The sequence below is a fragment of the Equus quagga genome, chromosome 17 (genome assembly GCF_021613505.1).
Source record: "Equus quagga isolate Etosha38 chromosome 17, UCLA_HA_Equagga_1.0, whole genome shotgun sequence".
In the NCBI taxonomy this organism is placed as follows: Eukaryota; Metazoa; Chordata; class Mammalia; order Perissodactyla; family Equidae; genus Equus; species Equus quagga.
The window spans coordinates 11489936-11515527 of NC_060283.1; the positions used below are offsets into that span (position 1 = coordinate 11489936).

At 52.1% G+C, this 25592-nt stretch overlaps 2 protein-coding genes across 3 annotated transcripts; both read right to left on the reverse strand.

Moving 5' to 3' along the window:
- Window positions 1-374: 374 nt before the first annotated feature.
- MS4A15 (membrane spanning 4-domains A15) lies at window positions 375-17185 on the reverse strand. 2 transcript variants are annotated; one of them, XM_046644675.1, is made up of 7 exons: window positions 17116-17185; window positions 9927-10179; window positions 7594-7716; window positions 4846-4902; window positions 2778-2870; window positions 2307-2420; window positions 375-1277 (listed from the first exon to the last, which is right to left on the reverse strand). In XM_046644675.1, the coding sequence occupies exons 2-7, from the start codon at window positions 10149-10151 to the stop codon at window positions 1161-1163; spliced, it is 729 nt and encodes a 242-aa protein (XP_046500631.1). In that variant the 5' UTR covers window positions 10152-10179; window positions 17116-17185; the 3' UTR covers window positions 375-1160. The 2 variants fall into 2 exon arrangements, with proteins under 2 accessions (XP_046500631.1, XP_046500630.1); XM_046644674.1 differs by lacking the exon at window positions 17116-17185 and adding an exon at window positions 11000-11082.
- Window positions 17186-18844: 1659 nt separating this feature from the next.
- On the reverse strand, window positions 18845-19792 carry MS4A18 (membrane spanning 4-domains A18). The gene is given in 5 exon segments (XM_046644141.1): window positions 18845-19012; window positions 19014-19094; window positions 19232-19330; window positions 19332-19424; window positions 19775-19792. Coding segments are annotated over 5 exon segments (405 nt in total). The 3' UTR covers window positions 18845-18898.
- Between the last annotated feature and the right edge of the window lie 5800 nt (window positions 19793-25592).

The window sequence follows — 25592 nt, forward strand, 5'->3', positions numbered from 1 at the left end:
CGTAGAGAGTGGGGATATGAATGCCTGCTTATGGGGGCCCAAGTGGGGACAGAACAAGTGTAACGATCCAGCACACAGAGCCCAACACCCAGAGATGCCCTCTGCTGTGACGATGGGACGGCTGCCCAGGTCTTCTGAGAAATTCGGGACAACCCTCTGAAGTTAAAAAGAAAAAGTCGTTGCAATGAGACCAGCTCAAAATGTAAGCCATACTGTTTATTTGCCTCTGAGGTGTGCTCCAGACGAGCCACCCACCAGGGCCTCCGAATACAGGGGGAGAGGCCTCCTCCACCCGGAGAACCGGCCAGCTCACGGGGACCTTCACGGGCAGCCTCGCTCCTCAGGCTGGCAGGAGAGGGAGGGGTGCTGAAAGGCGCAGGGGGGGCCTGAGCCTCCTGGGGGAGGCTCCCTCCATCACTGTGCACCTGTGGGTGCTGACTGGGCGCACTGGGCTGGCTTCAGCCCTCCTCTGCACCCTCCCTCACCCTGGGAGATGGGCAGGGCTGGAGTCAATACCGACTCCATCCTACAGAGAAGGAAAATGAGCGTTTCTGGAGGCGGTGCGGGGACAATGCCTGACTCGGAACCGGAACCGGGACTTCAGGGAGGCCAGGGGAGCTGGAGGGCCCTTATATGTCATCTGGTTCAACGCCTCAGTTTCCAGGTGGGAAATCGGGCCCAGCGACGTGGCAGCAGATTACAAAGGAGAGAGCTGGTCCTGGGGCCTGAAGACACAAGGTCAGGCAACTGCTGACTGCGTGGCCTCGGCAGCTGGACTCAGCACTCCCTTCTGGAATCTTCTGGAAGATTCTGGGCTTTCTGAGCTTAAAGACCTCCCCAAAGCCTGAGAGTCAGGGTAGCCTTCGACCCCGACTCCCACTGATCCAGGGTTTCCCCAGATGAGCAGAGAGAAATGCAGAGTAGCACACAGGGGCATTTCCGAAAGGGTGATGGGGCCCGGGGAGCTGAGAGACACACACTCCTGACATCAACGCTAGCTCTTTTAGGACAGAAACCACTTCGGGAAATGTGTGGGACAGACGTCCCCGGGAAACACTTCACTTGGACGCCACAAGACGTGAGGGTGGGAGGCGGCGGGCTCCCCCCATTATCAACGTAGGGGTGGGGAAAGGCTGGACTCCAACGGGCCGAGGGATCATCTACTCAGACGACTCCTTGGGCATGTACGCCACATTGTCATAGGCGGGGGGCGGAGAGGCTGCCGGGCTGTGGATGTTGAAGTCTGCGCTGAAGGCGTTTGGCAGGAAAATGACGGGCTGCAAAGAAAAAGAAAACCCCATGAAGGTCCTACCAGGAGCTCGCGCCTTCGGGGAGGGGTGGCAATAGTGCCCCCTTGCGGGGATTCTGAGAACAGCGTCCTCGTCATCAATTCTGCAGGTCTGAACTAGCCGGCTCAGAACTGTCATCCGTTCGACTGATATTTCAAGAAATTTTTACGGGGGCCAACTCTGATCCAGGCGTTGGGAGCACAGCAGTGGAGAAAACACACAAAAGTCTCATTTCTCTAGGAACTAAAGTTCTGGAGTTCTTTCTGGTCGGTCCCCCACTGGTTCAAGACTTCCATACCATTGCACTGGCCCCCTTGTGGCCTCCTTGCCTCCAGCCCCGCCCCTCCGCCCCTCCACCCCTCCACCCCTCCACCCCTCCACTGGACAACCCTCTTGACTGATTTCCCTGAAGCCAGCTCTACTCACCCTCCCCTTTGAGCAGATACTTCTCTGCTCAAAGACTTTTGATAACCTCACCTCCCATTTTGCACGAAGCCACCTTCCAGGCAGCACCCCCACACCACAGGCTGCATTTTCCCGCCCGAGGCAGCCTTTGCTCCAACTGGTTCCCCTGCCACGAATGCCCTCCCCCATCCCCTTCCCATCTTCACGGTCCTCCAGCTTTTTGGACACTAAGCTCAATTTCTACCTGAGTCATGCTGCCCCTTTCTGATGCCCCCTGTCTCCCTCGCGGCCCCTGAACTTCTGGAGGGTCCTACTCATCCAGGTACAGCCCTCTCCCTGGTGCCCCGCGCCCGGGCCTTCGCTGCTTTGCATCAAGGCTCACAGAGCCGCTGGTCCCTTGGTGCTGGCGCCCCTCTGTGGCCATGAGGAAAACAGTCCCATCTACTTTCCTAATAAAGCAGACTTTTTTTGGGTCCTAGTCTCATTGCAGCCTAGTCCCTCCAGATTGCTTCCCAGAGGGAAGAATGGAGGGGCTGGAAGCAGAGAGCTTTCCCAGCCAACAGCCTCCCTGAGAAGCCCAATTGGGGGTGGGTGTGCCGTAGAAGTACTCACCATGTTGGCTTGGGCGCGGGTGGCTTGGCACCCAAAGTGGGTGACAATGACTGCAATGAAGAACTCCAGGATGGTGAAGATGGTAAGCACGGCCAGATAGCCCCTGCCCACATCCTGGAGACCAAAAACCCACAGTCAAGGCAAGATGAGAATTCTAGAACAGAGGAGGAAAGGGGCCCAGATGGGAAGAACTCACCCAAGGTCACACAGCCCACTGGTGGCAGAGCTGGAGCTGGAGCCAGGCTTCCTGCTGCCCATCCCGTGCCCTCCCCTTTGCTCTACCAGGCTGCCTCTCCATCCCTCCCTGGGGTAGGGCCCTAGGGTCAATACACTCATGGGGTCTATTGGGACCGTGAGGCCCCGCGAACGCCCAGGCCTCCTGGTGCTACAAACTCTCACCTCTGCCCGCCTCCTGGATATGGCTCTGCCCTTCTCCAAGCTTTCCCCTTCCTGGGGGCGTCTGACACACACCCAGTTAGTGACACCAAAATCCATGAGCAGAATGGCCGTCCCAGCAAAGGCCGCCGTGGCACTGAGGATGTTCGTCCCCAGGCTGCTTCTTACCTGCGGGAGGCAGAGGGAAGGAGAGAGAGGAGCAGAGGGAAGGAGAAAGCACAAGAGGCAACAGCCCTCTCTGCCTGAGTCTCCCACACCCAGCCCTCTGTGGCCGGGGGGCAGTGGCCATATGGATGTGCATGGCTGTGTTCTTGATGACCCCTCTCCTTCCCTGGACCTCAGGAGAATGGCCTCTCTTACCTTCTGTCATCTTCTTGGAGGCTGTTAGGGAGAGGGGCCCATTTCCTTCATGGTCTCTCTGGGTGGGGTTTGCAGCAGGCTCTTCACCCACCCACATTGTGCCCCCACCCCGAGGCTGAGCACCCTGCAGGGGCAGCTGCCCCAGGGCAGGGGTCAGGGGAAGCCCCCTGCTGTGGACACCGAGGCCCAGTTGGGAGAGGTGTTGGGGTCATTTCCATGAGGTCCCAGGCAGCGGCCAGCAGAGCAAGGCACTGCAGACCCTGGCGGGGCACCAGGCAGGGCAGAAATGAGAGGCAGGTGCTGGGGGCCTGAGGTCGGGGTGGGCCAAACCCTCACCGGGAAGCTCAAGGCTTCAGGGCAGGTGGATCCCTGGGTGGTCCAGGTGACCACCCAGGGGTCACCCTGCCCATGCAGCCACAACCTGATGCTCTTTTGACCCAGTAGCTGATGCCTTCTGGTTAAACTGCCCTGGCCTTGAAGGGGGCACCACTGCAGGACCTACTCAGGTTCAAAGACCCCTGACTCCTCTTTTTTTATTTTTGATGACAACGAGGAGGTCATTGAGACCAGAGCAGCCTCTCAGGAAATCAATTGATTGATTAATTAACCCAACAAACTTCTCTGGAGCCCCTGCTGCCCACCAGGCACTGTTGGAGGCACTGTGAGCACGGGGGAGAGAATGTCAGGCCCCTGCCCTCCTGACTGTACAGCCTGAGGGGACACTGGCTTTGGTCCTGAGGGTCCCCCGCGGCCAGTCCTGCCCCCCTATAATCCATTCTCCTCCCAGCACCTGGATAGCTCTCCAGAATGTACATGGGGCAACGATGCCCCTGCTTAAACCCTCTGTGGCCTCCTGTTGCCCTTACAATCAGTTCTGAGCTCAGCTGCCAGGCCAGAGTCACCCCCGCATCTCCCTCCCAGCTCATCTCCTTCCACCTGGCTTTTTGCCTGCTGTAACCCAGTGTCCTGGCCCCTTCTGTGTCCTGTGATGCATGCGCTCTTCCCCAGGGCACCTTCCGCCCTGGGATGCTGGTCCCCGGGCTCCTCTGTGGCGGTCGCTCTTGGAACAGTGAGCTCCATGACAGCTGCTCACGGAGCCCTGACTGTCCGAGCTGAGCAGAATCACTCGCATTATCCCACCATCCCTTTTAGATTTTTCATTCTCTGTCATTAGCTTATTTGTTGGTTTGGTTTTTGGCTGTCTTACCAGACACCAGAATATAAACTCCATGAAGGAAGGTCTTGGCCCTGGGTGACCCTCAACGCTCCTGTTCAGAGCCTGCCTCGTCTCCCCGGCACCTGCAGAAGGCGTGGGAGCCTTCCACAGTCTGCACCTAGCGCATCTGTCCATCTGAGTTTCTTCCCTCCCCAGACCCTTGCTCTGGCCAACAGAAACCACACATGGTTTCCATAGCGACCCTGCCCATGAGCCCTCCTTGCATTCCCATGCCTCTCCTGTATTTCTGGATCCTGCCTGCCCACCAGGGCCCCGCTGAGCCGTCTCCTCTTCCAGGAGGGCCTCTTGCATCTGCCCTTTCTCTGGACGACCATCAGCACTTCATCGGTGGACCCTCACTTTCTGCCCTGGAGTGTATTTCGAAAGTGTATCTCGGTTCCTCCGTATGTAGGGCAGGGCTGCCTGGTGTCGTCCTGCTCCTGGCACTCAGCAGGCCCCCAGGCAATGCTTGTTGAAGGAGCCGAAGGAGTGAGCGTATTTGGAGGCAGAGGTGAGTGGAATGCAGCTGCGGCCCCGCCCCCTCCCCTGGCCCCTGTTCAGACTTACCAGGCAGCTGGTGTGGTTCTTCTCGGCTGCCACTGAGAGGGACCCAGAGATGATGAACTACGTGGGGAAGAGGGGACCCCAGTGAGGCTTTGGCTGGGACACTGGGCAGGGCACACCACGCCTGGGCTGCGTAGGGGCCATGGGTATCAGGGAGACGACAGTAACCTCTTGGCTGCTACCTTCGATGCCTCCTGGCCAGGCACCTTGGGATCTCTCTGTCAGGGTGTCCCCTGGTTACCAGGGGCTGCTGTCCAGGGAACTAGGGCCGCAGCTTGAAGATGAACGTGTCCATTGACATCTTATTGTCAGAGCCTCATAGGGAAGGCTTTGTTCCTTCAAACATTCACTCATGAAACATTCACTGGGCAGCAGGTATGTGCCAAGAACATAAGAAAGCTGAGTAAGACAGACAAGATCTTGCTCTCATGGGGCTTCCATCCTAACTGGGGAGGACTGACACTTAGCAAATAAACATTAAGAAGTACGGGTGGTAGAGACAAGGGCTGTAATGATGTGATAAGCAATCACTGGGGCTACTTGAGGTTGAGCCATCAGGGAAGGCCTCTCCCAGCTGAGATGCAAAGGAGAGGATGCAGGGCATGTGATTATTTGGGGCTGGAGGGCGTGAGAGTGCTGGCTCAGAGGCTGGCCGCCAAAGATGGCTCCCAATGAACCCCGCATCATTGCACCCATGCACTTGGCACTTGCCTCGTGTAATGAACCTGGGCTGGCCCCGTGACCGGCTTAGCTGAGAGAATGCAGGGGGAGTGGCACCAGTTCTGGCCCTGATGTTTAGAAGCCCTGGCAGCTTCCATCTTTGCACTCAGCTGCCCTGCTGGAGACACCATGGGGACAGACCTCATGGAGAGGCCAGTGGGAGTTTGCAGGGGCAGTCCTGGGGTTACATGGACACAGAGAGGACGGGGAAGGAGCTGCTACAGCTGTCCAGGTGGTGTGGACCAGGTGGCAGTGTAGGTGGGGAGATGTGACCAATTCCAGGCTCTGCTTGGGAGGGCAGCTGATGGGACCTGCTGGTGGCGTGGATGTGGAGTGGGCAAGAGAAGAGTCTAGGCTGACTCGGGAGGTCTTAGCAACTGGATGGATGGAGGGAGGTGCCATTTGCTGAGATGAGGAGATTGGTGGGGGGTGCAGAAACAGGGTTGGAATCAGGAGTCTAATTTTGATATATGAAGAGTTGTCTCTTTGACATCAAGAGGCGATGTCAAGATGGACATTGGATTTGGAGTCCTGCCCTCAGGGCTGGAGACAGACACTACGTTCTACAGACAAAGAAGCTGAGCCCCAGAGAGAGGCAGTGACCTGCCCCGGGTCACACAGAGGAGGCCTGGCTGGGACAACATTCCTTTTTCCTTCTTATGCTTCCTTCCTGGGATTTTGGGATTTTTCAACTAAGAACCCCTTGGATCATCTGACAAAAATCTATGAGCCTTCTCTCTAGAAAAATGTGCATAATCCACATGTTCTTTCAGGGGTCCCCAGAGATCAGCCACGTGGAGACCCAGCCGAAGGATTAAATGTTGGAGCTCCCCCCCGTGCTGCCAGGGTCTCCTGATGCTGATGTCTTCTATGATTGAAAAGGAGGGTTTTTTTTTCCCCCTTCCGCCATTTTTGAAATCTTTACCGGCGTCTATGTATTTCCTGTCACAGCCTGGCAGGAGGGAGCTCAGAGAAGAAAGCGACACCTTTGTTTCTCCCTGTTGCAATTTCTCCCTTAGATCTTCCTATTGGCCGACATTTTCCCCCAACTTCGGTCACTACGGACTATTTGAAGGGCCAGGCCTGTCCTCATATCATGGCCGGGCGGCCATCTTTCTCCAGCTGTGTGTCAGCTCCTTTGGCCTCCCTTGGCCCCACTTTTGGAGATTCTGAGCTCTTGCTGGAGGTACCTGGCACAGGGGAAGAAGTCACTGTGCCCTGGGTTCAGGAACCACCATTCACTCGAGGGAGGTCCCCCTCAGGCAAGCCTCAGACTCTCTCTAAAGGGGGAATTGTTGCAAGTAATAGTCACCATTTGGTGCAGAATCAAGGGCTGGCAATTGGCTCCCACATGCATTAGCTCTTGATTTCCTCAAACTATGGGGCAGGCAGGGCCAGAACTATGGACCCGACTTTTTGATGAGGAAACTGAGGCTTGAGACTGAATGACTTGCCTAAGGGACTCTGTGGTAATGGGCGGTCCAGCTGGGAGGCTCACGTGCAGACAGGGACGTTGTAAACGCTAAAGTGCTCTCTTCACTGAGCTGATGACAATGTCTCCCTTGACTCTCCAGCAGGGGTGGGCAGCCAGGGTGGCGGGGGTGTGGGCAGAGGAATGGGCTTGGGGGCTTCAGAGCTGGTCAGACTCCCAGGACACGGAGCTCAACGGTCGGCTGGGACCCAGAGGGACGCTGACGGGATTCTGCAAGCCTGGGTCTGGATGTGGGTGAGGCTTAGGACCCAGGTAACACGGGTGGTTTGTGTCCTTATCCCCTGCCCCCATCCTCTTCATCCCATCCTTCATGGGAGCCTTCTCTGCGCCAGGCTTTTTGCTGGGAGCTTTTCATACATTGGAGGGGGGTCTGGCTCAGGCTTACGATTGAGGGTTTGCGGGTAGGAGCTGGATTTCGGTTCAGGCCCCCGCCCAGCCCCCGCCTAGGGACGGCTGTGCCCAGGAGAATGTGGTCGGGGGTTGGCCGCAGTGGGGAGAGGTGAGCCTGGGCAAGGCTCCCAGGTGGCCCCGGCACTCACGCAGGCTCCTCCCCAGAAGGGGACGCCGCCTTCGATGAAGAGCATCCCCACGTGGCCGCGCCGGACCATGAGCAGCACACTGCCGAAGCCCAGGTGGATGAGGCCGATGAGGATCTGCACCGTCTGTGGGCAGCGGGCAGCGGCTCAGCCAGGCAGGCGGGGCCGCCTCCACACCGCCCCCTGCCGGCAGCCGAGGACGCGAACGGTCAGCGACTCGGAAATAACCCCAGATTCCCTTCTTTTGAGAGACATCGTTACAACCACCAAAAAAGACAGTTTTAAGAAGGAAAGCCAGTGTCCCACAGCCTGCGGGACCCACCCTTCTGTTTCCACGTCTCTACGAGTTTGCATCCTGCTCTGTGCTCTGACCACAGATCTCAAGCATCGCTCTGCGTTGCTCTCTGGTTTTCTTCGCCCTCATTTCAATGACACAACATTCTCTGCGCTGAATGCCCCACCTTTTCCTTCCCCATCCCCCTGCAGCCTGCACGGAAGATCTCCTTGAGCATCTTTCTCATTTGAGCGTCTATCATTGACCCATCCCAGCCGTGTGCTCCAGCTGCCTCCCACCCAACTGAAATCCGGACTTTTTTTTTCCAGAGGTGGTTTCCTAGCACCCCACTCATTCATTCTTGGAAGTGGGATGGTTTTCCCAAGGATGAGGATATGTGGGCTTCTGGTAAACCCTGTCACGTTTCTTCCAAACGTTTTTGGTAACAATTGGATTCTAGAAGTGAGTGGAAAAAGACATGGAAAGCCCCAGAATTCAAACTCTGCCTGAACCAGGAGCCCTTTCCAGCTCCTGACTTCTAAATGGACTCCTCCAGTGATGAGCAGCTCACCACCCAAACCAGCGCGGTCTCTGGGAGGGAATAAAATATTAGACAATTGATGGATAGATGCACATATTCATCTATAAATACTTATAGAGTGTCTTCAGTTTGTCCCTAACACCTGTTTATAGTTTCCACTTTTTATGGTTTTCAACAATTTGTATAGGTCTTGTCAAATTCTTTTGGAGGTCATCGGTTCCCAGAGTCCGCTCTGAGGTTTCAGGATTCCAGCAATTCATAACTCTATCTTTGTTCACTGTCTCTAGTCTCTTCATGCACCCGTGGACTTGGTGCAGCCTCCAGTGTATAGAATCCTAAATTCCAGAATGTTCAAACCAAAACTCCTGGATGCTACAGAGCAGTGGTGTTGAAAGTAGAACTTTACAGTCAGGCTGTCCTAGGGTGCAGGATGCCACTTACCAGCTGTGTGGCCTTGGGCCAGTGACTCAGCCTTGACAAGTTTGTTTCCTAATCTGTCCAATGGGAACTGGGATCCCTTGTCTCACAAGGTGGTGATGGGAATTGAAGGAGATGATGCACGCAAATTTCTTGTGCACCTCTCAGGGGCAACTCAATAAATGAGAGCTGTCATCATCATCACTATCACCATCATCATCACCATCATCATCATCACTATCATAACTTTCACTATCATGGTCATGACCATCACCTTCATCATCCCCATTGTCACCATCACCATCATGATCATCTCTATCATCATCACCATCACTATCATTACTTTCACTATCATGGTCATCACCATTACCTTTATCATCACCATCATCACCATCACCACTGCGTAAGCTATGTTTTCATCTTCTACTTGGAGAAAACTGAGGCCAAGGGACAAACTGAAGACACTCTATAAGTATTTATAGATGAATATGTGCATCTATCTATCAATTGTCTAATATTTTATTCCCTCCCAGAGACCAATATCTCCAGGCCATCTGAGATTGGAGATCTTACAGGCCAACTTCCATGGACTTTTAGCCCCACGGGAGCTGGCCCTGGCCTACCACCTCATCTTCACCTCATCTCCCTCCTTCCTTTGCTCATTGCATTCTAGTCATGTCCATGTTCCATTTTGTCTTTGAACAAGCCACACTCACTCCCACCCCAAGGCCTTTGCACTTGCTGTTCCTATTACCTGGTGAGCCCTTGTCCCCAGGCCTTCCCTTGGCTGGCTTCAGCCCAGCATCTGAGTTTTAGCTTAAATGTCATCTCCCCAGAGAGACCTCTCTTTCCACTCCTGCTGGTGTTGGCCCTCCCCCATCTGTCATTTTCGACCTCATTACCCTATTTGGAGTTCTCTTAGTCATTTGTTTACTGGATTTTTCTCTGAGCTCCAGTGGGGAAGCATGACTGGTGTATGACTGAATCCTAAGTATTTATCAACTGCCTCCTCTCCAAAGCATGCACAGATGATCCAGGGCTGGGGTGTCCCCTCCTTGCCCAGCACCTTCGCCTCGGATCCGTTGTCCCAGGGGCTGTTCTTACCCCTAGAGCTTTGGGCTCTCCGGTCAGGAATGTTTCCATAGGCCGCAGGTCTGGCGGCTGGGTGGCCCTTGGCGTCTGCGCCCCCAGCGGTGGCTCCTCGAACTGCACCACCCCAGGAGGCTGGCACATGGAGGTGGGCAGAATGGCTGGAGGTGGGCGGAGGCCGCTGGAGTTGCTGGGCGGGATGACGACAATCACGCCATTGCTGGCGGGAGCTGCAGACATTGTGCTTAGAGAACCTGGGACACAGAGGCTTGGGAGATAATAATGATAAGGTGATGGTTACATAGAGCTCTATGCAAATAGAGCTCTATGCATATATTTGCATAGAGCTTTTTAGTTTATAAACTACAGGCCTACCTACCCCTGCTCACTGCAGCCCCCAGAGATAGCACCAAGATCTCTGACTGCCTATGGGGAAGCTTTACTCAGAGACATGAAGGGATGTCAAGGTCAAGGGCCTCTAGGAGAGGCAAGGTCAAGACTTGACTTCTCCTCTCTCGGACCCTAGAAGCTATGTTCTTAACCTCTATGCTGGGTTACATAAAAGGACCTGCAAGAGGAGCGCATATTTAAACCTGCTTTCCCCAGAGAGGGCAAGTGACTTGCTTAAGAACACACAGCCAGCGAGAGGCAGAGCTAAGCCAGCAGGTATCTCTCCCCTGGTGTCCAGAACTCACGCCCCATTTCCTGTCCCTCAGCCTGCACTCACGAGCTTGTGTAAATTACCCACCGTGGGTAATTTCCTGCTGTGGGAGGCTTTCTTTGGCGACCCAAGCCATCACCATTAATGCAGCCAATATGCACAGATTATGCAAAGTTCACGTGTGGCTGGCCCAGAGGAAACACTTTGCTGAAAATCCCCCAGCTGTTGGGAGATGAATTTAGTAGGAAACGGCGGAGTGGTGAATCTGCGAGATTATACGGTGAAATTAAAACAGTCATCCTTCTCATCAGTGTTAATTGGTGCAGCACCTGGCTGTGGAGCTAGAAGCTGGGATCTGAATCCTGGCCCCTCTGGTTACTGTGAGACATGGGGCAAGATGGCCACCTCCCAGCCTCAGTTTCCTTACCTGTAAGATGGAGATGATAACACCAGTAAAATCTCGTGGGGTTTCGTGTGAATTAGGTTGAAATAACACCCACAAACCTGATAAAAGCCATCCTTTAGGTGTGACTCTAAACACAGAGTCCCTGCCCTCCAGGAGCCTAAAGTTTAGTTGGAGGAGCAAGAGAAGTTGGCAGTTCAGTCCAACAGACCATTCTTGAGTCTTTCCCAAGCAGCAAGCTAAGGGGCTGGGAGCACAAGGATGGATGATGACCGGATGTCCTGCTTCACAGCGGCTCCCGAGGTAGAGCAGGGCCACTGCCAGAGGAGAGGAGGGTGGAGGGAGGGGGCCCTGATTTGACCCCGAATGTGGAACTCAGGGGTGTCTTCACGGAAGACATGGACCTAAGACGAGGCTCCTCAGAGGCGGCCGCTCCTCTCTGTCGCCTCTCTCACCCCGTGCTCCTCTGCTTTTCTCTTTCTCCTTTAGTCCCTGTCTCCTTCCCCACCCATTGACCTCTTCCCTCCCTGCCAGACATATTTGGGAAGAACGGACAGTTGCTGAGGTCACTACTAAAGATCGCCTGGTCTGAGAGTCCAAGAAAATGGGACGAGAGGGTGAGAGGGCGGAGAGAACGTGAGTCTGGGCTGAGGAGGACCCACCTGGCCCCCGGGCTCTTTGCTTTTTGAGTGTGAATAGTGACCATGGGAGCCCTCATCTCATTCTGAGAGAGAGACAGGCATGGACTGTTAGTCGTGCTTAGAGATGAGGAAACAGGTTCAGAGACGGTGAGGGTGTCTCCCACGGTCGCACAGCACCTCAGTGGAAAAACTGGGATAGATCCTGGACTCCCGTCTCCCAGTAGAAGGATGCTGACTTTGTGGGATTCATCCACTCCTGGGTCTGAATCCTGCCTTTGTCGGAATGAGGGGACCAATGCTTGTCCTCCACTGGGTAAAGCAATAGTGCGAAAATGCTCAAAGTTCACAGATGAGTCAATTAAAAACAAATGGGCACTGAAGGGGTCTGCCAACTCTCTGCTTCCTCAATCAGTTCATTTAAAGAAATCATCCACATTCTTGCCATCATCTAGAAAGAATATTTCATACCTGAGAGGGAGGAAGGACATAATTTCAGGATAAAAGGACAGAACCTTTAAGTGGAACAAATTTAACTTGGTGAAAACCTTGTTGCTCTGACTGTGGAGTCATCATTTCACTAGGGACAGGCGAAAACTGTGCCTGAGACCCATGGCAATTGCTGGCATGTTTGTGGACATTCTCTGGGATTCCAAAGGGTCAGTGACTCAACCGGTCAGCTGGACGCTTCCTGGGCTCTGCGATGGGACCTGAGCAGCCCCAGAAGGGAGCACGTGTGGAATTAACAACATCTCTCCTGGGCAGATGGTGAGAAATGTGCTAAAACCGAGACCTCGCCCTCCTTAGGAGAAGAGAAAACACCTACAAAAATAGGCTGTCTGCTGGTCGGGTGGGTTAAGTGGCAATTGGGAGCATGAAAGTGTCACATAGTTCGTGAGACTTGCCATCTCCTCTCTCTACCCATCACCCCTGTGGCCACCACCAGCACTGCTGCACCCTGAGGCTGGGGACCACCCCTCTGTTGAATTCCAGAGGCCACCTGGCCCATGCCCTCGGCTACGTGTCACACTGAGAGAGAACTCTTTTTTTCTTTACTAGCCAATCAGCCAGTGCGCCCTGGACACTAATGCATATGTATCCAGGGACAGACAAGTGGAAGAGAGGGAAAGTCATGGTCCCCTGCCTCCAGGAGCTGGCGAGATACCCTCAGGGGCATGGCTACCTGTGACAGAGACCCAGGAAACACCCAGCCATCAACAGGAGGCGTGTTATCAACAGCTGAACGAGCCGTGGTAGTCCTGGCCCCTCACAGGCACCGCCTTCACAGTTTGTGAAGAGTTGTCATCTGTATGAGGACCGCAGATCCTTACCACAGCCCTGTGAGGTAGGGGTTACTCAGCCCACCTTGCAGATCAGTAAACTGAGGGTCAGAAATTGCAGCGGCGTAGAATATGACAGGCCGTGGGCCTTGAAGTGGAACATCTTTGTCAGCGATGTTAAAACGGAAGTTTCAGCTGCGACCAGACATGCGAGTGAGCTGTGTCCCAGGCGGCCCAGAGGGACTTGCAAAAAGCAGGTGGCCGAGAACCTGCTGCGTGACTTGACACGCTCATCTGCAGAGCTGGGGGGTGGAGATGGAGAGAGGATTCTGGAAGAGGACGTTTAGGGAGAGCTGAGCCCCAAGTGTGTGGAGGGGAGGGGAACGCATCACCATTGACCTTAAGGTGAGATGGAGAGGCTGGCGGTGAGGAGACTTGGGGAAATTGACAGGCATGCCCTGCATTTTGGACCTGCCCGACTCCTGAGCTGAGAGAGGAGTTCTTGGGGGAGGCACACAGGAGAGAGACCCCCCAGTGACGGGAACTGTCTCCATAGACCCAGTGAAACATCTCTGCAGAGAAGTCTGCTTAAGCATGGCCCACCTCAGGGAGGAGGATGCCAGCTTACAAGAGTAGCAGGCAAGTGCAGGCTTCCTGCCCCTCCATCTCCTCCTTCCCATTATCTGCTCCCCCCCGGAGAGGGCAGCAACCGCATAGGTCAGCCGGGGAGGAGAAGGGAAAGCAGGCGGAGGAGGAGGGAAAGCAGGCAGAGGAGGAGAGGCCACCACATCCCCTTCTTACCTGGCCAAGGGCCCCGGTGTCCTAATCAAGCTGTTACATAAGACAAGACTGGACACTCCAATGACTAAATCAGGGCTGTCTGTCTCACCTGAGAACAGCAAAGCCCTGGGACTGCCCCAAGGTCACCCTTACATAGTCGTTGTGAGTTTTTTTTTTGGTGAGGAAGATTGGCCCTGAGCTAACATCTGTTGCCAACCCTCCTCTTTTATTTGCTTGAAGAAGATTGGCCATGAGCTAACATCTGTGCCAATCTTCCTCTATTTTATGTGGGATGCTGCCACAGCATGGCTTGAGTGGTGTGTAGGTCCACATCTGAGATCTGAACCCGTGAGCCCCAGGCCACCAAAGCAGAGCGTGCGAACTTAACCACTACACCACCGGGCTGGCCCCTCGCTGTGAGTTTTAAAAAAGATAATGCCCATCTAGTGCCCAGGAGAGTGCCTGGCACGCAGGAGCCATTCAATGCCTTTTAGCTTCTGTTGTTGTTGACAACCTTATGAGGTAGGTGCTGTTAATATTTTGCTGGTGAGGAAATTGAGCTCAGAGATGTTAAGTGAGATGTATGACCTTCGGCCAGTCATTTAGTCTTCATGAGCCTCAGTTTCCCCATCTGTAAAATGGGGCAGGCAGATGGCCCCAGTGGGTCCCAGTCGTCGGACCTTGCTCCTCTAGAACTGGAGGACAGGTGACCTGTGCTCTTCCTGGGAACCTCTCTCCAGGACCCTCCTGGGCAGCCAGAGGCCCAGTGGCTCTGCACACTCCATCCAGGAGAGAAGGCTCATTTCCTGTCGTTTGGAAGATGAGCGAGGTGACTCTCCCAGGGTCGCAAGGTCAGGATCAGGGCTAGAACTGGGAGACAAACCTGGGTCGTCTGAGTCTCCCTCTGCTGTTTCCCAACTCCCTGCAGCCCCTCTGATGTAGGGGCCACCCCGTGGGGGCACAGGGGCTGCACCAGGATGGCCTCGGCGAGCCCCAGGACGCCGACTCCACTTGGCTCCCTCAACTGATCCAAGGTCCCCTTGTCCTGCACTGACTTAGGAACATCACTGCCTTTGGCTGGGTGGAGCCCTGTCTTGGCCGAGCCGGCCCTAATCAGCTGGGACTCGTCTTTTGAGCATCTCTGGGCATTCTCTTTATTCTTGAGGAGCCAGAAGCGGCTTTGTTCACTCACAGTGGAGCAGCGTGGCGAGGTGTTCCCAGCTGGAGGAGAGAGACTCCAAGGGGGGCGTCTTGGATGAAATGCACAGGAGCACATTGGGAGGGGGGCCTGCACCTCTGGGAGGAGGCAGCTTTGCTTAGTGGTTAAGGTCCTAGGCTCCGGGGTTAGCCTGGGGAGAACCCACCCCATCACCCTGCAAGCTTAATCAGCTGCACGACCTCGGGCAAGTTGCTTCACCTCTCTGGGTCTCAGTTTCCCCATCCGTCAAAGGGGTGGCTGTGATGTTGGTGGGAGGTGAGGTGCTCTAGGCTTCCAAAGATGCTCTGTGTACCTCCCCTGTCTGCAGCCTTGCTTCCTGGCTCCCCCCTCCCCCACATTGCCAGTCAGGCAGGAATTCGCCCCTCTATCTAGATCTGACCCTGTGGCATCAGGCTGACAGGAGGCCGTCTGGGTTCCTCCCATCCCAGCCCTTCCAGGATGGCCCAGACCTGCCCTGTGGACCTGGAAAGGACGCCAACAGATGCAAACACATGATGGAGGAGGGCAGGCCTCTCCCGTCCCAAAAGCCACTAGACTGGACCTTGTCCACCGCCTGGCCCCTCAGCGGGGCTCCACTCTGCTCTGGTGCCCACCCCCACTGAGGACCTGGGCTGGGGACAGCCCCTTCTCTTCTCTGGGCCTCCGTTTCCCCACCTATAAATGAGCGGTGAGCCAGTATTTGCCCCTAAACCCCTTTCAAGCTCAGAATCCCTGACAGATCCTTCTGTTTCCCTTGGAGAAGGGAAGGGCCGGGGCACCTGCTTCTGGGCTGCAGTCACCTTTCTGCCCCACCTGGGGTCGGATGGGAGTGGGTGGAGAGGAAGACTCCATTTTCTGGGAGGATGGTTAGGGTCCTGGGGTCTCTACGGGAAATCTGAGTCATCTGAGTGACTGGCTCTGAGGACAGAGGACAGACGCCGCTCCCTTACTCCCACCACCTGTGCGGTGGGGCCGGTGGGGTCTGAGCTGGCCGGTCCCTGTCAGTGGGAGGCCAGTAGTGGGGATGGCCCTGGGAGTTGTCCTGCCCCCTCTTAGTGACAGGTGGGGGGAGACCCACGGGTGGCAACCTTCTCTGCCCCGTGGTCTCTTCCTCCCTCCTCGCCTGGGATCTGATGTTCCCCTGCCCTGCCTCCCTGTTACACCCCAGGGACCAGGCTGCCTGGGCCACTGCTCCTGGAAGGGCAGCAGGTACTCACCGGGCTGCCACCACTGCTGTGCCCGCTGCCGCTCGCTCCCCGCTGCCTCTGCTCTCTTGCAGCTGCCTCTCCTGAGTTCACACATATTCATGTGAAAGACTTGCTATTTGTGTGGGGCTTGGAAATCCACTCCTCCTGTGAGCTGCTGCCTCTGGGAGGTTCTTAAGTTCCTCCCGGCTCCGAGGCCTCCACCCATCTGGACTGACTGATGGGGCCGAAGAGGCTGCTGGTGGAATCGTTGGCCTCCAGCCACAAGGGGCCCCTACGAGGGTCTAGTCCCGTCCTTCAATCTACAGAATGGGAAACTGAGGCCCAGAGAAGCAAGTCACCTGCCGGGGTCCCCCTGTTGGTGTCAGAGCTGGGAGCGGGGTCCACACGGGCCTTCACTCTCCTGCAGCCGAGGACGGGAGCCTCGGAGTCACCAGGAGGCTGCCCGAATTTCTTCCACTTGAACTGGTCTGACGTTAGATAAGAGGGGCCGGGGGTTAGTCCACAGCTTCCCAGGGGCGGGGCAGGGTGTGTGGGTGTAGGAGGGAGTGTGTGCAGGTGCTTGTGTGAGAACGTGCGTGTGAGGGTGTGTCAGTGAGAGAATGCGTGTGTGGGTGTGGACATGTGTGAGTATACTTGAGTGTGTCAGCATGTGTGAGTGTGAGTGTGTACGCCCACGGAGTGGTATTCGAGGGGCACATGCACAGAGAATTTGGGCATCAGTTTCTGGATTCAAGTTCTCATCAAAATATCCCCTGAGGCTTCCGTGCAAAGTCAGGAGATGACACGTGACCCGTGGGCTCAAAATGGCGTGGATGTGGTTGGGAAGGGCACAGCCTGCGCCAGCTCTTAGCTTAACCAGGGATGGAAGAGTGTGGACGGTTGATTGCAAAAACGGCCCTTGTTCTTGACCCCTCCATGTACCCACACCTCTCGCAGCTAGAGCTGGAGTCTATTTCCCAAACCCTTGAATCCGGGCTGCCTTGGGATTTACTTTGCCAGTAAAATACAGCTGATGTGGTCGTGTGCCAGTTCTGACCTGAGGCCCCAGGAGACATCGCCTGCTGCTGTTCTCTCTTGAAAACCTGCAACTGCCGTGGAGCATGTCCGGGCCAGTTTGCTGGAGGCTGAGACACAGGGAGCAAAGCCGAGTCAGCCCAGTTGTCACTGCTGAAGTCCCCTACATGTGAGGGAGACGGTGGCCAAGATTATCTACCTCATCCTCAGCAGAACCCAAACACACTGGCAAGTCCTGCCACACCCAGATTGATGTGGGCTTGGCGAGCTGAGGAGTTGAAAGAAAGATTTCTTGGACTCTCAAGGTCTGGCAGTAGTGCTCTTTTATTCAGAGAATAGTGTGGAATAGCATGGGGACAGAACCATGGGCAGTAAAGAGCTGCGGCTGCATGGGGACAGTAAGAGCTGCAATGTGTTGAGGGTTAGAGCTAAATTTAAGGCATAGGTATGTGAGTTATCTCTTTACAAGACAAAGGAAAGAATATGTAAAAAAACGTCGCTAAAATGGTGTTAGTGCAGGTGGGGTCTGGTTATTGGGTGGTCCTATAACTTTAGATAAGAATCAGATCGGATTAAGTAAATGGCTGAAGCCATCTCCTTAAATATCATCTTCAGTTAAAGACAAAGGAGGATGTTGGTGGTGGGGGGGATCAGTCATGTGAGGTTACCAGACAAGTGCAGTAAACAAGAGTAAGATTATTATGCAGACTTAAGTCCTTGCCATACCCATTAAGAATTTCTAGAGATCAGGTCATCCCCGCTTCCTCCTGGTGCAGAGAGGGAGACACCCCCACAGATGGAGACTTCCTTCATAAATGCAAATGTCTCTCATCGAAGGGCAAGCAAATTCCACCCTTCAGAGTTTCCTTCCTGTCTGCAGCTTTCAAAAGTAACCAGCCCAAAATAATCCTCATCAAGATCAGATCGGGAGACCTGCTCTGCAAAAATAAATGCTTCTCATCATGTGCCACTGAGGGTTCATAGTTGTTATGTTTTCCTGTTGTGGCGATAGCTACTGAAGCAATCAGTTTCTTTATGGTGGCCTTTTCATCTCTCACATCAGCAACCCTCTAGGTAGGGGACCTAACTAGCTATGCTGACCCTTTAAGAATGAGGCACAGCAGGAAGGATGGAAATGTGCAGATTCTGAGACCAGCACTAAGCACCCACGGTTTGGTGCTATGTTATCCCAGCTGCCTCCAGGTGTCTCGCCCATCTCTGAATCTCCAGCTCCTCGCAGAGTCCTGCCATGTTGAATGCATACAGATTGAACCCATGCCAGGCCCCATGCTAGGAGTTGGCCAGGTGTCCAGTGGGGTGCAAGACAATCTGTTTTCTGACTCATAAATGGAATTGAATTGAGCTTTTCAAAGTACCAAATGAAAATGGAAGAGGCAGGAAAGAGGCAGGGACCTCCCTGGGAAGAAGAGGAAATCGCAAAACATTGGAGCTAGAAGAAATTTAAGAGAGCAGCTGGCTAGACCTTCTCTGAAAGATGAGGCAGTGGAGGCCCAGGGAGGGAATGGGGTATGCCTGAGGCAACACAGAAAATCCACCTGGCCTTGAAATCTCAACAGACTGACTTCTGGCCAATGGTTGTTTCAATGAAACTTTTGATGCGCCTGCCCCTGATAGCTAGACGGGAGGTTTTATCAATTTTATATTCTCCCCCAAAGACCACAGATGTGACTGGGGAGAAGGAGGGAGGCAAGAGAGGGGCTGGCCTCTGTGGGGTGGTCCTGGGTCCAGCCTCCAGAAACTGCCACCTACCCTTTGTCCTTTGCTCTCTACATCCATTCCCTTCCTCAGCCAAGTGCAGTCAAGGTGGGCTTATGAAGTGACCCAAACTGGGGAGAAAAAGAAATCATGCTCACCTGTAATGTTCTGTCCTCCTCATTTATGAATTTCTTTGGATCAAATAGGAGGAAATGATCCAAATGACACGTTCCATTGTGACTGGTTCAAGGTGTATGTTGGCCCAGGGATAAGTTTCAGAAGATTCTGAGGGTCCCTAAGCAGAGCCTGGAGATCCGTAGCTGCCAGTGAGTAGTGGATGCTCCAGGTGGGGGTTGCAAACTGGCCATTCCTGCTGGATATTGGAGCACAGTGGGTTGACTCTGTGCATCTTTCACTCCCACTGGATTCTGCATGAGTGGCTTCTGTAAGTTCACTCTTTCTGCGTCACCCTTGGTCGTTCTTGCTGAGGTTGAGTAAGTGGTCATCCTCAAAGGCTGCCTGTCCATGGCTTCCAGAAGCCACAGAACTCCTGGGCTGGATGATGTGGATGTTACCTGGGTCAATAATGCCGGGTACATGGTCGGGTCCAATCTTCTGCTTGATCGTGATGTTACAACTGCCACCAAACACTTTAGAAGATAAAATTTTCCTCCTCTGATAAAATGAATAATGCAGTGTATCCCATTCTTATCTTTAGTTCTGTATTCATTAAAATAAAAATCACCAGCATGTTATACAAAATAAGCTTCTTGCCTTCCTTGTAGTCCGTATTCTTGGGATCTGCTGTTTTCTTTTTGTGAGTTTGGGTTTGCAAAACTAGGTTTCATGGGGCTACCTAGTCCTTGTAGGCCCTTTGTTTACAATCTGGGTAGTGGTTTTGTTTAGGTCCCTGAGGTTGATATTTCGACTGGCCTGCTTTAGTTTTCTGAGTGAGCAGAGGCTACCTCTCTGTCTGTTGCCATGCTCACCACCAGATGAAAGCCAATCCGTCAAGAGGCAAGACAGTGGTAGAGAAAAGACTTTTATTAAGTGAAAAGCCAGCTAATCAGAAGATGGTGGACTTTTCTCTAAAGAACCATCTTAAAGAGAATACAGAATCTTGAAGCAGTTATATAGGGCTAATGGGCTATAGAGGATGGGGTCCAGAATGTTGACCATCTGTTGCTGCAGATGGGGTGGGGGGGTCTCCACACCATCTGGTGCTGTACACTGGGGGTATGCCACACCAGACATTTCAGCTGTCATTGATGAGGTAGGCCAGTGTAGTTTAGTTATTTACTATCTAGCCTACACGCAAGCCAGAGTATGTCCAGCTGGGTTAATTACTTAGAGGTTATCCATAGTTACAACATGGCTCCCTTTCTACAAAAATGGCTTCTCTTATGTCAAGCTTGTGTTGAGCCAGTATACAACCTGCCCCCTGCCCTGGCCGCAGCTAGTTGGCCTGGGGATGGACAACTATCCTCAACTGTGCTGGTAGCTTCTCTCTCCTGGGAATTTTGGATTGGACCCAAGGACTGTTGCGGAATGGGAGGCTATGCAGAGCAACTCATGGTAGTGGATCTGAGACTCAAATTTATTTTTTTTCTGCCTGCTATCTTCATTTCACTATATTTTCATTTCTCAGAGAGAATGCTCTATCGACCAGGAGACATGAACCATGGGATGTTTGGCAGTGTAAACTGAGATCGTGGCAGGCAGCGTGGGCCACTTCTGCCTTGAACCTTGAGCTCATTCCTTGCTTTCTCAAAGGAAGAGCAGGTTTTCCGTGGGGGTGGTTTTCAATAACAGTTACAGCAACCATAGGTGTTTATGACTCAAAGTCCTGTAGATATCAGGCAATTCCTCCAGCGATAGATTATTGCTGTGATCATTTTGCAGACGAAATAACTGTTAACCTAAAAATAAAGAACCAAAGTGAGAGGCAGAGAGGTGTTTAATTTGAGATCAAAGAACTGCAATTTGGGGTAGACAGATTTGGGTAGCAAATCAAATACTGTCCCGCTAGGGAGTATGTGATAGGGAGCTTATAAAGGCAAAAGAGGGAGATTTGTATTGCAAAGAATGTTAATTGGGCTTGGCAGCAGAAACTTTTCTTGGCTAACCATAATTGATTGCTAAGTCTGGCTAGAGTGAGGCCAAATCCTTCACTGTGATGAACTGGAGGTTTCCTGCAGGATTCTTAAAATATTTTTCTCTTGACTTGGTATAAAAGTTCTGGCCCAATGACAATACACAGGAGACCCGTCTCCTTAATGGCTTCCCATTAAAAGCCATTTTAAAGACCTTAGATGTCAGTGACTCCTTTTTGTTTCGCATTTCACATAACTAAGGCTAAGAGAGCTTAAGTAACTTGGTCGCAGTCACACAGTTAGGACACGTTGACGTGAGATTTGAACCCAGGTCTGTCCGCCCTCAATTTTCACAATGAATACTGTGCTAAATGTTATACTCTGCTTCATGATAGAAAAAATATGGGATATTTCTGCCTTCTCTTTTCAGAGCACCCTTCCTTCTCATACATGTGAAAAACAACACAACTGTAGACCTGGCGATTGGCACGGCAGCTGAGTCCTGTGATGGACACTCTTGAGAGCCCTTCAGTTCCACCTACTGTAAGAACAAAGGGAGGTGGTTCTATCAGAAGCCTTGCTATCAGTTCTAGATTGAGGTCCTAAATAAACCCAATCATGAGGTGCCTGCGGCTGGACTTGATGAAGGTGGGAGAGGGTGAGCCAGAAGATGCCTTGCAGGGTTCCCAGCTGTCTATCTTAAGATTGCTGTGTCCCTGCAGAGGTAAAAACTAGATTTGAGAACCCGTCCTGACTCCTCACTTATCTCCCACCTGGCCAAACTCTATATCTCCAAGGTTAGGTTGCTGTAAGCTCTGTCTTGTTGGAGTACACTAGTCTATCTCAAATGCTTTTATAAAAAGGCAATGTGTGGACCCCTGCCTCATCGCTGCTCCCCAGAGACAGTTCCAAGGGCTGTCTGGGTTCCAGGTCTCTCCTGGTGTGATCCAGGTTCGGTGAGAGACATGCAGAAGAATTCATAGAAGTCTTACCTTGTAGTCCTGGTGGGCCTTTGAATGTTCCTTCTTCAGGTTCTGTGGGCCTCTGAAATGTGGTCTGAAAACTCCTGATGAAGGGGGAAAATTCAGTTTCTCTTTGAAGCAACAAAGTCCTCTTTGCAGGTTCGTTTAAGAGCCAAACAATGATTAATTCTCTGGCTTCCAAGTTGAGTTCATTTTCTCCTCAGAGTATTTACGGCCTTGGATGGAACGGGATTCCATGGGAACTCCTTTCAAAGTCTTTCTTTGAGAGATTAGCAGATCCAGAAGTGGGCCATTAAGGTCTTATAAACCAATAAATTACATTGAGTAAGCAGTTGACACATGTTTAATGAGTGTCTGCTGTGGGCCAGATGGTCCGCTAGATGCTGTGATACAAAGTTCTCTAGAAGTTGACAATGAGTTGGCAAGACAGAATATAACCATTGTTGGATATTTATAGTACAAGTTATGGCTGGGGACAGACAAATAGCCAGACTATCAGTGATGCCGTAGTTGGGAGATGTTTCAATTCCTCTCTTCCCCTCTCTCTTGAGCTCACTCTAGTGAGGTTTTTACATCTGTTCACCAAAACCACTCTTGTCAAAGTCTCATGACCCTACATTGATAAGTCCAATAGCCAGTTCTCAGTCCTCAATCTACTTCATTTATCAACAGCACTTAATTCACTTGGTCATGCCCCTCCCTTTAAACCTTTTTTCATTTTTGTGCAGGATCCCATATTCACAGAATCTTCTGGGTTTCCCCTACATGGCTATCTGTTCCTTCTCAGAATCCTTTTATTTTCCCTGACCTCTAAACATTGGAATTTCCCAGGACTCAGGACTTGAGTCTCACTCCCTTGATGATGTTATCCAGTCTCCTGGCTTTAAATCTCATCCTTGTGCTGATGACTGTCTTAGCATAAATGCCGTAGACTGGGTAGCTTATCAACAACAGAAATTTAAATCCAAGATCAAGCGTGGTTTGGAATTCAAGATAGAAGCAGAAATTATTTTGAGGAGATCTTTTCTGTAAAGGGAAGTAGAGAAACAGGGCAGCATCTCTAGGTGGTTCTGGGGTCCGAAGAGGGTTTCATTTTCAGAGGGGAGAAATGACAACAGGTTTGTATGCTGTTGGGTATAATTCAACAGATTGTGAAAAACTATGATGTGGGAGAGAGTGAGTAGATGAGAGGGGTGGAATCTGGTGCCAGGTGGAAGGAGCCTGGATGTTTCCTCTGTAGTAATTGGAGGGAAGGCAGGCTATGGGTACAGAAAGATCTCGTCTTTGGTCAGGGCTTGTACTTCTCTTCTGAGTGCACTTGGGGAAACAGGAAGCAAGCTCATTAGGTGAGAATTGGGGAGGAGGTATTGGGGTTTGCAGAGAGAAGATAAGATATGAAATAGTTGTCTGGAGGTTTGGAGAGAGCATAGATTAGGGAAAGGAAGCAGAACGTCTAGACAGTTGTGTCAGGCACTAGATAGGCAGTTGGTTGAGTTAAGCAAAGTTTGGGATTCGTACACTGAGGTGAGAAGGTGACAAAAATGTTGAGAGTGATTGTAACAGTGAACCATGAAGCTGAGTGATGGCCAGAGGGAGTAGGAGACACTGAAAACGTGGGAGATTGATGGGTTGTAGGTCCTGTTGGAATTGAGGACTATAGGACTTGAGTTGGTGAGCTGGAAAGATAGGAAGTGGGGGTTGGAGAGAGGAACATTGAAACTGAGCTTATGGAGGAGGTGCTGTTGTGAAAATGACCAGGTTAATGTGTAACCATGGCAGAGTGATGCAGATGAGGTGGAAGACGGGATCATTGAGGCAGAGGGATATTCAGTGAAAAAGGAGGTCACAGAGTTCACCATTGCAGGCATATTTCTTTGCCTCACCTTCCTCTGCCCTATTGGTGTTTGCCCTTCGCTGTGTGGGGCTGATGACTGCTGGAGGAAACACTCCTTATTGCCTGACTGTTCATTGACCATCTGGTTTATTTCCTGGCTGGTTTGTGTTTGTGTTTTGTTGAATAATATTCATTGAAGCCTATAACCCAGTCCCAATAGAGATGGGTGGGTGCACCATGGTTCATGTTTATTTATTCTACCCTTTTTATTGCCTGTCAAGCCCTATTTGTGTGAATAGAGCCCTTCCCCTAACCATGGTCATACACTTGTAGCTCCCATCGCCAGGGGAGCCTCTGATTATCAAGGGCAAGAGAGGGTGGGTGGATCCCAGCCAATTCATTCCCACCATGAGTGAGTAGATTGGAACATCAGGATCCTAGTACTGAACACAAAGGACAGTGACTTTATCATTATTACCATCATCCCATGCTTTCTTTCTGTCCTGGGACCAGCACTGCGGACATGAGAGGATGAGGTGGCCAGTGAGCATGGGCTTTGGAGGCAGAGGACCTGGATTCGAATCTAGCTCCACCAATTACTAGTGGTGTGGACTTGGGCAAATTATCTACCCTTTCTGAGCCCCAGATTTTCATATTTCTTGTTCTTAAAACATAGATAATGCCACTCTGTATTGTTTGAATAGGAAATGAGATAATGCAGATGAAATGGCATTGGGCAGAATAACTTAGTAGATATTATGGACTCAATAAATGTTAATTCTTTTTTTAGAAGATTGAGTCCATTCAACGATACTTATTGAGTACCTGCATCCTTGTGTGGTGCTCAATAGTGGAAGGTGGGGGCTATTCTTTGACAGCAGGATGACTTCTGGCAGGCTTTGGACTGGCTCGGGCAGTAGTCCTGTATGTTGTTTTATTGGTCTTTTACCTGGGCAAAGTCTAATCTTGCTGGTCCTGCCTTCATTGGCCTCGACATGTGTACAGCCTCTTTCTATCGACTCCTGGTTGCTGATTTAACTTTATGAGGCATACAAAGTGTATTTGACAGTAGCCTCACCTGGATGGGAATTGGAGAGAACAGATGATCAAAGGGAGGGTGAGGGTCTTGGGCCTCTGAAAAGCTTTGGTAGGAAGTGGATGGGCTGGGACTGAGTCTTAGCCGGTAAGTTGATTGCTCAAGTCTAAAGGGGAAGGGTCATCTTTTTATCTCCTAGGTGATAACCTGGGGAGCATCTCATGTGGATTTCCACTTAGATGTAGTTCATTCTTTGGAAGAGCTTCTCAGTAGAGTTGTCTAAGGATGGAGTGGGCTGTCTTTGGACACACCACCATAATATACACTGCCATATAAGGTGCTCAAAACTAGAAGGAACAATCATTTGAGAAGATACGGTTGAGCAGAGGTTCTCAAACTTGCATGAGCATCAGAATCACCCAGGATACTTGGTAAAGCACAGATTGCTGAACCCGACCCTCTGAGTTTCTAATTAGTAGGTCTGGGGTGGGGCCAAAGAATTTGCATGTTTAACAAGATCCCAGGTGATGCTGATATTGTAAAGATGGGGCAATTACAGAGGATATTGAAGCATCAAATGAAAGCTACCTTTAATTTCTTGGCCACCTCTGACATGCTATGCTCCTATAAGTTCTTGAGGGCAATATTACTGGAATCTTGGTTTTTCTACTGAAACCGTTTCCTACTCCAGCCTTCTCCGTCTAAGGAAATGGCTGTTCACTCAGTTACTTGAGCCAGAAACCTTGGCATTACCCTCAATTTCCCCCTCTTCCTCTGCTCCCCCACACCGTCCATGAGCCCTAGAGTCTCACCTCTGAATCATGTCCCAAACCTGCC

Bases quoted from the DNA above. Each gene is read 5' to 3' on its own strand.
- MS4A15 (XM_046644675.1), bottom strand. From the start codon at position 10,151: ATGTCTGCAGCTCCCGCCAGCAATGGCGTGATTGTCGTCATCCCGCCC. The intron at 2,421-2,777 runs GTGTGTGTCAGA...TTTGGTCTCCAG, and splicing joins ATTTTGGTGTCACTAACTGG to GATGTGGGCAGGGGCTATCT. The intron at 1,278-2,306 runs GTGAGTACTTCT...TTTTCTTTGCAG, and splicing joins CCCGCGCCCAAGCCAACATG to CCCGTCATTTTCCTGCCAAA.